At 44.0% G+C, this 14,699-nt stretch overlaps 1 protein-coding gene across 8 annotated transcripts in view; it reads right to left on the reverse strand.

Annotated features, from left to right (window-relative positions):
• LOC125631227 (uncharacterized) overlaps positions 1-14,699 on the reverse strand; it is a 110,404-nt gene that overhangs the window by 37,757 nt on the left and 57,948 nt on the right. For 3 of the 8 annotated variants that reach the window (XR_012667299.1, XR_012667294.1, XM_075125997.1), the window contains exon 2: positions 9,797-9,893. The exons of the other annotated variants lie outside the window; for them this stretch is intronic. Coding sequence is in view for 1 of the 3 variants with exons in the window: in XM_075125997.1 (XP_074982098.1) it covers positions 9,797-9,893 (97 nt within the window). In the remaining 2 variants the exon portion in view is untranslated. The remainder of the gene's footprint in view (positions 1-9,796; positions 9,894-14,699) is intronic. 8 annotated transcript variants of the gene reach the window in all.

Raw genomic sequence — 14,699 nt, forward strand, 5'->3', positions numbered from 1 at the left:
AAAAAAAGAAGGCTGTCATTCAATAAATTTTAAAGTTGTAAACTTTTAAAGTGCTGTGCTTAAAGTGCTCTGTGGCATTTTCCTTCCCTCCTCCACCACCCCTCTTGGGCTACCTTGGTAGTCATCCCCCTATTTGTGTGATGAATGAATAAAGAATGCATGAATGTGAAGCAACAATGACTTTATTGCCTCTGCAAGCGGTGATTGAAGGGAGGAGGGGCGGGTGGTTAGCTTACAGGGAAGTAGAGTTTACCAAGGGGCGGGGGGTTTCATCAAGGAGAAACAAACAGAACTTTCACACCGTAGCCTGGCCAGTCATGAAACTGGTTATCAAAGCTTCTCTGATGCGTACCGCGCCCTCCTGTGCTCTTCTAACTGCCCTGGTGTCTGGCTGCGCGTAACCAGCAGCCAGGCGATTTGCCTCAACCTCCCACCCCGCCATAAACGTCTCCCCCTTACTCTCACAGATACTGTGGAGCACACAGCAAGCAGTAATAACAGTGGGAATATTGGTTTCGCTGAGGTCTAAGCGAGTCAGTAAACTGCGCCAGCGCGCCTTTAAACGTCCAAATGCACATTCTACCACCATTCTGCACTTGCTCTGCCTGTAGTTGAACAGCTCCTGACTACTGTCCAGGCTGCCTGTGTACAGCTTCATGAGCCATGGCATTAAGGGGTAGGCTGGGTCCCCAAGGATACATATAGGCATTTCAACATCCCCAACAGTTATTTTCTGGTCTGGGAATAAAGTCCCTTCCTGCAGCTTTTGAAACAGACCAGAGTTCCTGAAGATGCGAGCATCATGTACCTTTCCCGGCCATCCCACGTTGATGTTGGTGAAACGTCCCTTGTGATCCACCAGAGCTTGCAGCACTATCGAAAAGTACCCCTTGCGGTTTATGTACTCGGTGGCTTGGTGCTCCGGTGCCAAGATAGGGATATGGGTTCCGTCTATGGCCCCACCACAGTTAGGGAATCCCATTGCAGCAAAGTCATCCACTATGACCTGCACATTTCCCAGGGTCACTACCCTTGATATCAGCAGATCTTTGATTGCGTGGGCTACTTGCATCACAGCAGCCCCCACAGTAGATTTGCCCACTCCAAATTGATTCCCAACTGACCGGTAGCTGTCTGGCATTGCAAGCTTCCACAGGGCTATCGCCACTCGCTTCTCAACTGTGAGGGCTGCTCTCATCTTGGTATTCATGCGCCTCAGGGCAGGGGAAAGCAAGTCACAAAATTCCATGAAAGTGCCCTTACGCATGCGAAAGTTTTGCAGCCACTGGGAATCGTCCCAGACCTGCAACACTATGCGGTCCCACCAGTCTGTGCTTGTTTCCCGAGCCCAGAATTGGCGTTCCACAGCATGAACCTGCCCCATTAGCACCATGATGCATGCATTGGCAGGGCCCATGCTTTCAGAGAAATCTGTGTCCATGTCCTGATCACTCACGTGACCGCGCTGACGTCGCCTCCTCGCCCGGTATCGCTTTGCCAGGTTCCGGTGCTGCATATACTGCTGGATAATGCGTGTGGTGTTTAATGTGCTCCTAATTGCCAAAGTGAGCTGAGCGGCCTCCATGCTTGCCTTGGTATGGCGTCCTCAGAGAAAAAAGGCGCAGAACGATTGTCTGCCGTTGCTCTTTTGGAGGGAGGGGCGACTGATGACACGGCTTACAGGGTTGGCTTCAGGGAGCTAAAATCAACAAAGGGGGTGCCTGTACATCAAGGAGTATTTCAGGCAGGACTGCACGGAGGGTTCCAATAAGAAATGGTGCACCTAAGTTATCGTTGTTATTGGAACAAGGAGGTTAGCCTGGCCTCTGATTGATACATGGCTAGATTTACCTCGCTGCACCTTCTCTGTGAGTGACTGCAGTGTGACCTAGAGGAATGAGTCCCCTAGACAGGGGAGGAGGCAAATGAGTACAAAACAAATCTGGTCTATTTCTTGTTTTGATCCACTCCATCTATCTTTTACATCTTTGGCTGGCAGCAGACGGTGCAGAAGGACTGCATGCCATCCACATCTCATGGCTGCTCGGCAGAAGATGGTACAGTACGACTGCTAGCCATCCTCATCTCTTGCCTGCCTGGCAGAAGATGGTACAATACGACTGCTAGCAATCCTCATCTCTTGCCTGCCTGGCAGAAGATGGTACAGTACGACTGCTAGCAATCCTCATCTCTTGCCTGCCTGGCAGAAGATGGTACAGTACGACTGCTAGCAATCCGTATCGCCTGCCTGCTCACCATAAGACGGTTCAATAGGACTGACTGCAGGACTAAAGAGAATGACCTGGTCAAGTCACTCTAAATTAAGTCCCTGCGCCCATGTCTGTCCAGGCGCTCCCAGCCGACGTGGCCAGGAGCACCTCGGACATGACGATGACGGCTACCAGTCGTACTGTACCGTCTGCTGCCACAAGGCAAGGGGTTGCTGCTACTGTGTAGCAAAGCCATACCGCGTCTGCCAGCACCCAGGAGACATAGGGTGATGGTTACCTGAGCGGGCTCCATGCTTGCCGTGGTATGGCGTCTGCACAGGTAACTCAGGAAAAAAGGCACGAAACGATTGTCTGCCCTTGCTTTCACGGAGGGAGGGAGGGAATGGGGGCCTGACGATATGTACCCAGAACCACCCGCGACAATGTTTTAGCCCCATCAGGCATTGGGATCTCAACCCAGAATTCCAATGGGCAGCGGAGACTGCGGGAACTGTGGGATGGCTACCCACAGTGCAACGCTCCAGAAGTCGACTCTAGCCTCGGTACTGTGGAAGCACTCTGCCGAGTTAATGCACTTAGAGCATTTTCTGTGGGGACACACACACGAGAATATATAAAACCGATTTCTAAAAAACCGACTTCTATAAATTCGACCTTATTCTGTAGTGTAGACATACCCATAGACACCTTACTTGACCTCCTTTGTACAAGATTTGGTGCAACTAAAGGACCTTGGTTGCAGCAATGATCTATACAGTCACAGTTCATGTCGAGGACGTTCACACTCCCATCTACGCCCTCCAAACTTTTAGCTATTTTGTTCACATAGGTTCCCTCAGTCCTTCCCTCCTCCAGGGTTGTTGGAACCTGGCTTTCAGATATGACTGTAATTATTACACGCATTTATAAGGCTTAAATAAGGTCACTAGCATATCTAGTGAGGAACCTGAGTCAAACTCAGTGTAATAAATGTGTGTAATAAATTTCTCAAACTTGTTCAAAGTGTTTTTTTCTGACTAGGAATTTTCTCTTGCCACTGCTTCCTCCAAGCTACTTCTATGTTTAATTCACTGCTCCTAGATTCTCAGAACATATCCTTGTCCAGAACTGCATTCTTTCATTTATAGTTTGAAAGATGCTTCCTTGCAGAAATGCCTCTCACCACTGTCTTCAGTGCCTGGTTTGATCCTTCCAAAGGGCTCTCTGTGGGACTAATTGTGAAAGCTATCTGGAAGGCACAGTAAATCCAGAATGCAGCTGCGCTTTGGGCCAGTGCAAGCATATTACACCTGGGTTCTGCTTTCTGGCCCAGGATCTTGGCCTCTATGCCTATACCCAAATCACCATACAGATCACCTATGCATCTCCAACTTGCTGTGCAACCTATGCTATGCTGGATGAAGCTGGAAGCAGGACATTCTGTGTTAGCAGACCTATGTCACTGGAATTCAACCCTGGCAGAAATACACAAACAGAGCCATATTTAACAAGAGCTGGGCTCTCAGAGGACAGGCCAAATCCCTCTTCATTTTCTGTCAAAAAGCTTCAGGCAGAAGAGGTGCTGTGAGAAGTTTGTCTCTCTAGGGATGATCCAATTCCCACAGGAGTCAATGGGAATTTGACTCAAGCGCCTAATTAGGAATGTTAATGTCCTAATTTAAGCCACAAACTGTGCCAGATACCACTGTGATGGATGCCTTTTAAATATGTATAACAATAAATACAGGCGTGATCAGTCCACAGACCCCCAGTTGCATGTTAATTGCAGAAAATTTATAAAAAACAGGATCTTAGGAGGTCCAAAAGCAACCTTCAATCTCAATAACTATTCTTTTCCCATTCTATATATTAATTTATCATCATCATTGGCGTAAGCAGTGCATTAGTGCTCATTGAAAACTATAGAGAAAGAGCACTAGAAAGTGTTTCTTAACTGCATCTTTATCAAAGCATTCATTTGAAATTAATGCTTTCATTTCTCGATGATTTTGCTTTAGTTCAAGGTTACATCATTAAGTTTTTGTACACATTGGAACTTTGGATATGCCTTAGTATTTTAATGCTTGTTGAAGTATATGCAACCTAGAATTAAAGCAGCATTTCTAAATAAAGGGCAGCTTTTTCACCCTGGGTTGTTGCAACAGCTAATTTACAGCCAATTATATATGTATAGTTGGGATTATTTTTGCCAATGTGCATTACTTTGCATTTATCAGTGTTGAATTGCATCTGCCATTTTGTTGACCAGTTACCCAGTTTTCTGAGAGCTCCCTGTAATTCTTCACAGTGAGCTTTGGACTTAACTACCTTGAATAATTTTGTATCATCTGAAACTTTGCTATTTCACTGTTCATTCCCTTTTCCAGCTGATTAATGAATATGTTGAACAGCACAGAACTCAGTACAGATCATTGGGAACCCCATTGTTTACCTCTCTACACTGTGAAAATGAACCATTTATTCCTACCGTTTGTTTATTGATCTATGAGCAGACCTTCCCTGTTATTCCATGATGATCCTTTGGTGATGGACCTTGTCGAAGGCTTTCTGAAAATCCAAGTACACTATATCGACTGGATTATCCACATGCTTGTTGAACCCCTCAAAGAATTCTAATAGATTGGTGAGGCATGACTTCCCCTTACAAAAGGCATGTCAACTTTCCCCCAACAAATTGTGTTCATCTGTGTTTGATAATTCTGTTCTTTACTATAGTTTCTACCAATTTGCCTAGTACTGAAGTTAGGGTACTGGCCTGAAATTGCCAGGATCACTCCTGCAGCACTTTAAAAATCAGTGTTACATTAGCTACCTTACAGTCATCTGGTACAGAGGCTTGTTTCAGCAATGGTTACATACTACAGTTAGGAGTTCTACAATTTCATATTTGAGTTCTTTCAAAACCCTTGAGTGAATACCATCTGGTCTTGGTGACTTATTACTGATTAATATATCAGTTTGTTCTAACATTTATTGACACATCTATGTGGGACAGTACTTCAGATTTGTCACCCAAAAAGGATAGCTCTGATGTGGGTATCTCCCAGACATCCTCTGAAGCGAAGACCAATGCAAATAATTCATTTAGCTTCTCTGCAATGACCTTGTCTTCCTGGAGTGCTCCTTTAACACCTGTGATGTCTAGTGGCCCAGCTGCCTGTTTAGCAGGCTTCCTGCTTCTGATCTACCAAAAAAGTCATTGTTAGTTTTTGCACCTTTAGCAAGTTGCTTCTCAACTTCTTTCTTGGTCTGCCTTATTATAGTTTTACACTTAACATGCCACAGTTTAAGTACCTTATTATCCTCACTAGGATTTGACTTCCAAATTTTAAAAGATGCCTTTTTGCCTCTGATGGCCTCAATTACTCTGCTGTTTTCCCATAGTGGCATTTGGTTGGTCCTCTTATTGTCTTGTCTCATTTGGAGTATACATTTAGTCTGAACCGCTATTTTGGGGTTTTTAAAATGATCCCCTGCTGCTTGCAGGCATTTAACCCTTGTGACAGGCAGCTCCTTTTAATTTCCATCTAGAAAGCATCCTCATTTTAGTCTAGTTTCTCTTTTTGAAGTTAAATGTTACCCTGGTGCGGTTTTTTATATGCCCCCTATAGGTATGTTAATTTTAATTATATTATGGTTACTATTACTGAGTGGTTCAGCTATAGATACCCTGTGGGCCAGATTCTGTGCTCCATTTAAGACTAAATCAGGAATTGCCTTGCTCCTTGTGGGTTCCAGGACTAGCTGCTCCAAGAAGAAGTCATTTATGGTGTCTAGAAGTTTTATCTGTACGTCACGTCCTGAGATGACATTTACCCGGTCAATATTAGGCTAACTGAAATCACCCATTATTATTGTGCTTCTCTGGTTTTGTAGCCTCTCTAACCTCCTGTAGCATTTCACAAGCACTGTCACCATCCTGGTCAGGTGCTTGGTAGTGTATTTCTACTGCTATACTCTTATTATTCAAGCATGGAATTTCTATCCTTAGAGATTCTATGGTACAGTTTGTGTTGTGTAAGATTTTTACCTTATTTGACTCTATGCTTTGTTTAACATATAATGCCATTTCCCCTACCAGTGTGACCTACTCTGTTGTTCCTCTATATTTTATACACTGGTATCATCATGTCCCATTGATTACCCTCATTCCACCAAGTTTCTGTGATGCCTATTATATTAATATCCTCATTTAATGCTAAGCACTCTAGTTCACCCATTTTAGTATTTAAACTTTTAGTATTTGTATATAAGCTCTTGTTCATTTTGTCAATATTCAGTTGATTGCTTTCATGTACTATATTTAAATGGGACTCTATTTTGTTTGAGCGTTCCACTACCTTCACACCTGGCAGGCAATTTACCATGTGGTTCTCCCAGTCATCACAAACCCAACTATCTATATTTCTAATAATTGAATCCTCCACTACTATTGTCTCTCTTCCTAATAACAGGGGTCCTGACCCGTGCAGCGATATCCTCCATGCAAGAGAATATCAGGACATCATCTGGAAGGTGGTTCCCAACTAGTTTCCCTCCACTCCAGCTTGATGTTCTCCGGCCCCAAGACTTTCATCCTCCTTAACAGCACAGGGCCGGAGATGAGGTGAAAGTCCCTGAAAGTCTCTTTTATGGACCTCTCCGTCTCCCTCTGTTCCTCCAGGTGAGCCACTCTTGCCTCAAGAGCCTGTACTCTGTCTCTGAAGGCTGTGAGCTACTTGCCCCACATGAACACATTCTGCCTCTCCTCAAGGCAGTAATCATGAATGTTGGATGTTGCACTCAGTGCAATAAACTGGGTGACCCCCACCCTGCTGCTGGTCTTCTGTCTGCATTTTTTACTCTGTTTTTTTTTTAATATAGCCTAAGTTAAGTAGCCTTTTTTCTGACAATAGCAGGTTTTGATTAAGGTGATGTGTTCAACAGTTTTCAGTTAAGCAGAGGAGGCTAACTAGGAAACAGTGTTACAAAAATTTGAGGAGTATTGTACTCTACATAAATATGAAACAGAAGGGATGTTTTTAACTTGAGGATACAAAAAGGTGAAATTATAGAAAAATTTGTGACTAATCTAAGGCTGAAGAGTCAATCTTGCAACTGCCTGATAAGAAATCAGATTGTGATTGGAATCCAAAACAAAAAGCAAAAGAGATTGCTGTGAGACCCAGAATTAACCCTTGATAAGACAAGTAGTATTTGCCAACCAACAGAAGTTACACCGTCCAGAATGAAGTTTATGGAAGGTGGACAGTGCTCTGACACTGTAGACATGATTGGGAATCCAAAATATCACAAGAAAAAAAAAAAGATCTCAGGCAGAAAGACATGTAGAGCTCAAAGTCAGAATTAAGCAAAACATGGAGCTGCACAAACCATGTCAGCCAGCACAAGGCCTAGCACACAGGAAAAATTGCAAGATGTGTAATAGGTTACATCATTTTGCAAGGACGAGCAGAGTGTGCGCAGCCTGGAGAAAGAGGTCTAGGACTGCGCAACTAGCTCAGATTTATTTGTTCTAGAAGCAATGGACACGGTTGCAGCAGAACACTGAAAGCAAATGGGACATCTATTAATTTTAAGTTGGACACTGGTGCACAAGCCAATATGTTGCCATAAAAAAGTGTGAACATTGTTTAAAAAGCCACAGATAATGAAAAGTAAACTCAGGGCTTACAGTGGTGAGCTTATCCTCCCACTGAAGCAATATTCAAATTAAATGTATGGGAAAAGAATGAGCTGGAAAAGACACAGTTTGTAATAGTACCAGGGAAACATGCTTTATTGGGTTAAACGTGTCAAGCCCTTGTCTCATGAAAAGCGTGCACTCATTGGAAGGGCAGGGGCCCAAAACAATTCAGGAAGGGTTTGAGGACACCCTCGAGGGGATAGGGAAGTTTTCAACAGCATAAATCATAGAGGTGACAGAGCCCAACTACCTGACAATTCATGCCCCTTTGAAATTTCCCCTCACCCTACAGCAGAGGCTAGAAGAGGAGCTGGATAGTCTGATTGCTCTGGGAATCACACAGTGAATAGAAGAACCCTCAGAGTGAATACATTCCTTGGTCACTGTAGGAGAAAAAGACGGTGCCCTTTGCTTATGTGTAGGCCCCAGAAGAATTACATAAATATGTAAAAGGGCCATTTCCCACTTCCTACAAGGGGAGAATTTTTTAGGGAGATGACCAATGCCAAATATTTTTCTATGGTGGATGCATCAGCAGAGTTCCTAGAAAAACTGGGCATCTGTTTGTGCACATTCAATATCCCCTTTGGGCATGCCATTTGGGTTGTGTTTGGCTCCTGAGATGTTACACCAGAAAATACAGCACATTTTTGATGGTCTAGAGCAGTGGTGGGCAACCTGTGGTCCACAGGCTGCATGCAGCCTATCAGGGTAATCTGACTGTAGGCTGCGAGACATTTTGCTGACGTTGACTGTGAGCAGGCACGGCCCCCTGCAGCTCCCAGTGGCCACGGTTTGCCGTTCCCAGCCAATGGGAGCTGCGGGAAGCCCACCACTGGTCTAGAAGCCACTCAGGTTTACACAGATGATGTTTTGATCTGTGGAAAACCAGTAGAACAGCATGAGCAGAGGTTCTGGAAAGAACCAGAGCAGCGGGGCTAAAACTAAACAAAACAAAAATGTAAATTCTGTATAATGGAAATAACAGACCTGGGAGAGGAGTTAATGCAGCAAAGTGTAGAGGTCGATCACAGTGAGGGTGAGGCTGTCACCAACATGCCTGCCTCAATAGACATGGCAGGGGTACAAAAATTGCTTGGAATGGCGAGCTATGTAGGGAAATTTGTGCACACGTTACTTGTTCAAACTACCATCCCGAGAGAGCTACCATGCAAAGATGTCCAAATGGACATGGGATACAAATTTTAATAAACAATTTGAGAAACTGATGGCGTCAAAAAGGTCCCAGTCCTGAGGTACTATTACAATAAGTGCAGAACTAAGTTGTACACGGATGCCTCCAAGGAGAGGGTATTGGCACATTCTTCTGACAGCAGCATGGTCAAAATTGGAGACCAGGGGCTAGACCAAAGGGATTTGGGTGCCTAATCACCACTTTAGGCACCTACGCTGAAAATTTATATCCTCAAAAATCCCTGCTCAGCTGCCATCTAACTCTGTAAGTGCTGAAATTTCCATGGACAAAGTCCTGTGGGCACCTTTAAAAAAAACCAAAACAACCAAATAAAAAACCCCTATCTGTGAGCAGGTGCACAGCTGCTAAGTCAAAACACCAAGGCCCTAGCTCTGAATGTGTACTTCAGTTCCAGCTGTTCAGTTATGCAAAAGTACTAGTGTGTTGTGCTGCCTTGGACTGAACAGAGGTCACTTGCACTGTGAAGTAGGAAAGAGCTCCAAAGGACTGTGTGGGAGAAAGATACAAAGAAAGTGAGGAGGAAATGAATGCAGGGATGTAGACAGGAGTTATGCAGGGTCTGGAAGCCAGGGGTAAGAACTTTGAATTCTTCATGCCTGGGTTTGAACTTTCAAGCATAGTCTAATAGCATCATAGGATTAGAAAGTAGAGATGAAAAACTACCTGTACATGATCCAATTCCAGATCAAGGCCAAATTTTCCATAACACTCAGAGCCCTTTTTCCAAATGATCCTAGAGTCAGTTGAACCTGGAAACAAGCTTTTGAGTATAGGAAAACTAAGTTAGTTCCTATTAAAATGCATTTTCTTAAGATAAAAAACACAAGGATTTAATGTTAAAGTTTTAAGTGGCCTTGCCAGAAGTCCCAGTGTTTTTATTCTGCTTACTGATTGATACTTGAATGATGCTTTGCTCTTGAGCATCTGAGTGTCACTGCTCCCTCCATGTACGCAAACACACACCCCTTCCATTTATTTGAAGCCAAACCCTTTATCCTTGGACTCCAGTTAACATCAGTTTCTCATTAAGTTTAGCAATGATTTAACCTTAATTACTGGGTGGGATATAGTAAAACTAAAGTGCCAATTCATTCCAAGACTAACACACATATTTAACAGACTCTAGGACTCTTAGTGGGTGTGAACGATAACACAGCACAGATAGGAACAAAAAGGCTTTCATTTAGGCAAACAGCTGTCCTGTGAAGTAGAATGCTCGAAGAGTGCAAATAGTTGGAGGGAATTTCTCCATGGGCCCCCCCATGAGGCTCCCACTTAGTATAATGGAAATTTGAACCTAATTCAAGTTCTCTTGTCGTATCACACCAATTCCAAATTCTGTCACCGTATGAAATAGGATATCAGAGTCCATGTCTGCAAAAGTCCCTAATGCCAAAAGAACTCCATTAAAAAAATAGAAGCCCAGACCCTATACGGTTTTATCTTCAAATGGGACTTAATGTTTCCATTTTTTTCCGTTGGACTCTTTCTGACTAGTTGTTGGTTATAAAGCTGCAAAGCAGGCGCTGATAACCTTGTCTTGCATGATACTGTGGTTTGTGAATGCAAGAGGAGAGAAGCAATGGTCTAGTCTTGATTTAAAGAATAAAAAGACAATTCTATAAAATTCCACAAAAGCCTTAAGTACCTTTGTGGATGGATATTTGGAACCTCCCACTTCTATGCAGTGGTGATGCTATGTCCTTCAATGCTATGGACTCACTTTTCTCTAGTACCTTTATTCAAGAAGGATCCCAAGGTGCTTGTAGATAGATGTGCACATTGGTTGATTAATGGCACAGCCCTGCTGAATTCCTCATTTTCACAGCATAGAGTGCGCTTAGGCTTAGTGATTTGGGTTCTCTCATTTATAGGCCATGATTCTGCAAAGGTGTATGTGTATGTTTAATATTAAAGTATGTAAGCTGTTGCAAGTGAAATCACTGGAACTATTCATGTGCTTGAAGTCAAGCATGTGCATGTGTGTTTCCAGGATCAGACTATAGTTAGCACTGATACCTGAACCCTTTCTTTAGTTACGTTGGTCTCAAATGAATTAATATTAACAGCAGTGGAATTCTAACACCGGCCCAAGTCATCCTTCCACAGGAAAAACCCGTACAGGTGATAAACTTCACAGCTTCCCATTAGATCATCCTATCAGAGGAGGGGGCATGGATTTACATCCCCCTCCCCTGCTTCCTCCACAGAATGATCAGAAGGCATGGTGTGGCCATTGTAATGGACAGTGGATTACTCCACACACACCAGACAACAAGAACACAAAGGCAAACACATGCACACACTGCTTCAAACTCAGAGCTGTGGAGGGAAAGAGAGGGACATGCTGACGGGCAGTGTTGTCATATACTGTGAATTTCCATGGTTGTAAGGGAACAATATGAGTACATGGTGACTTAGGTACCCAGGTTCATCACTCTGGTGTAATGTGAGAACCTGAATAGAATAAATACTGCAGGAAATTTCCATCTCTCCCCCACCCCCCATCCCTGTGCAGGCTTCTTCTTCAAGTACTGTCCCTGTGAGTGCTCCATTTCAGGTGCACATGTGGCCCATGCACCTTTGATTGGAGATTTCTGGTAGCAGTTCCTATTCAGTCTGCGCATGCGCCCTAGCTGCCCTGGGGCCAGCTATATAGGGCAGCATGGATGAACCGCCATCAGTTCCTTCTTAACTGCCTCTTCCTGTGTTGGAACTTATTGTAGTGCCTGCTCTAAAATTTCTCTAGGGAGAGCTTAATTTATTGTTGTATTTAGGTGTTAGCCTTAGGTTTAGCTACTTACTTTAGTTTTAGATACTTACTTTCTGTTTATGAGATATTCACATCCCATAAAAATGTAACAGGTTTGAGGTTCAAGAGGAGGTTAAAAAAAAAAAAAGTAGGGAAATTAAAATTGGGTTCCTCATGGACCTCTCCCTTCAACCTGCCTAAGATCTGGGCCTGGCTACCACTCCTGTACAGCAGCCTTTGAGTGAACATAATACTCCATTGACCTCCACAACCTGCTCACCCTCTACACCATCGTGGGACAAAGCCACAGAAAGTAGCACCAAAGCTTCTAGAAAGAAAGTTCCAGATCCTCTCAAAGAGAAGCTGCTTCCAAGAAACCTAGAGACCTCCCATTTTGGAGACCTCGCATCCCAGAAAGGGTACTGCTGAGGCTTGAGGCTTCACCAGAACCAAGAGCTCCTCATCTAAGGCTTCAGGCTCTAAGATTCATGGCACCCAGCATACCAAGTTGGCATCAAAGTCAACCTCGGTACCTCCCAGGCATGACTGCAGTGGCAGAGACCTTAAGGCCTCTGCATCAAAGAGGCTGCCACCAACCACAGGTCCTCCAGCATTATCTCCAGTACTCAAATTGACATTTACTAGATTACTAGATCAAGACCATTGAGCAAGGGACATCCTTGGTACCACGGTCTACCACAGCAGAGCTTCATGTGGTTATAGTGCAGATCCACCCAGTACCACAGAAGTTTAGATTCTCCAAGGACTTGTCTCAGATGATCCAGAGTCCCCTTTATTTATGAGTACCAAAAGACTTCTGGTACCAGAATCTTCCAGGTCACCAATACCTTACCCTTCTCCAGTACCCCCAGGAAGGTTGAAAAGAGACAAACCTCATCACCACGCATGTCTGCTCATCCCTTGGACTATGATGAGGACACTTTCTCAGACTCTCAGATTTCATTACAATGCACCCCCAGTCCTGACTTTTCTTCTGAGAGAGAGGTTTCAAAATTCAGAGAGCCTCATGTTGCCCCTCATCCATCCTGGTCTGAGCAACACTGGATGCCCCTTCCCTTTCCTTATGGCCATCCTCAGTGGTCCTATTAGGACTCATGGGCTATTTATCTACAAGAGTTTTCTAGAGCACCAAGTTACTCCAGTGGGGACCACCAAAGACAACCATCTCCTGCTCCCTCTGTTCTGCCTTGCCAACCTCTACCCCAAGAGTTGTCTTTTGAGGAACAAAAGGCAAGAGCTGATGAAGTGACACACAACTAACATCTCATCTTCACCAGATGAAGCTGTGTTGCACACCACACCCACACCATTTTATGCAGATGATTTCAAAACATTTCCAGGAACTTATGAATGCTGAATTGCTCCAAATTCCCTTAGAGGAGGTTCATGAGACAATATATTGGATATTTTGCACATGGCAGCCTCTGATCAAGTGCCCTCGCCTGTAAACGAGGCTCTATTTGAACCTGCCAAAGCTATCTGGCAGACTTCATCGCCACACCTTCAACATGTAAAAGAGCTGAAACAAAAGTATTATGTTGCAGATAAGGGCTTTGAATTTTTGTTTACTCACTCTTCACCTAATTCTTTGGTGGTTGATGCCATCAGTGAGTGTGGCAGACAACCTCTTTCTAAAGCAACACCATATAACGAAGACCAAAAATGCCTAGATCTCTTTGGTCGCAAAAGCTACTCCTCCATAGCATTGCAATTTCAGATCACTAACTATCAATGGCTAAATATAGTCACACAAACTACAATAACTTTAATTCATTTACTGAGCATCTCCCTTTAGAACACTGAGAATAGTTGCAGGCAGCCATTGTGGAAGATCACCGCCTAGCAAGGATCTTGTTACAAGCCTCCCTTGAGGCAGCCGACACAGCAGCTCACTATGTCTAAAGCAATCATCATGCATCGTGCTTTTTGGCTACAATCTTCAGGATGCCCAATAGAGATCCAGAACACCACAGAGAACCTTCCTTTTGATGGACGTAAGCACTTTCATGATTCCACTGATTAATCCCCATGTACTCTCTAGGATTTGAGAACCATGCTTGAACTCTCAGGATCTAAGTAGTGCAAACAAGAGGAAATTCAGCCAGACTAAAGGCTCCACTGTTTCCACCCAAAGACTTCCAAAGTGGGTTAGGGGTTGTATTGACTGTTAATGTCAGCACCCAGGTCTGGATAACCAATTAGTCTAGCCTGGGCATGAGAAGCTTCCCTGAAAAGACCTACCTACATTACTGTGTCCTTGCTGGTGCTATGCTCACCCATGTGTGTTGCTAGGACTTCTGGGGACATATTCCATGGCTCTTTACACAGCAGTAAGCTGAGCCTGAGTAAAAGCAATGCCCTGGCTTTCACCCACACCCTGGACCATGCTAGGTAGCCTGTGTTGAAAGCACCACTAAACTCAGGACAGAGGGGTTTGTTTGTGGACAGGAGTGGGGTAGGGGCAACATGCAAGTAAGAGCCTGAGTTAACCTTCTAGAGCAGACATACCCAGAGTCCAGGGGTCTGCTCTGTACACCTCCCCCACACCTTCTGAAATAAATTAAACGTTCTTTTTCCTTATTTGTTGGGTGATTTAACCTAAAATCTTTCTGAACAAGTACTTAACTTCCACTAGCCACATGGGGAAGTGTATTAAACTGTGGAAGTGGTGAATGCCCCTTAGTTTCAGATTTTTAGAACTAGACCAGACAAAGCAGTCAAAAAGATATTGCAAAGGACAATCCTGTACTGGCAAGGCATGGACTAGAGGACTTGATTGGTCTCCTCCATCTC

Source organism: Caretta caretta, chromosome 2 (assembly GCF_965140235.1).
Source record: "Caretta caretta isolate rCarCar2 chromosome 2, rCarCar1.hap1, whole genome shotgun sequence".
NCBI lineage: Eukaryota > Metazoa > Chordata > Testudines > Cheloniidae > Caretta > Caretta caretta.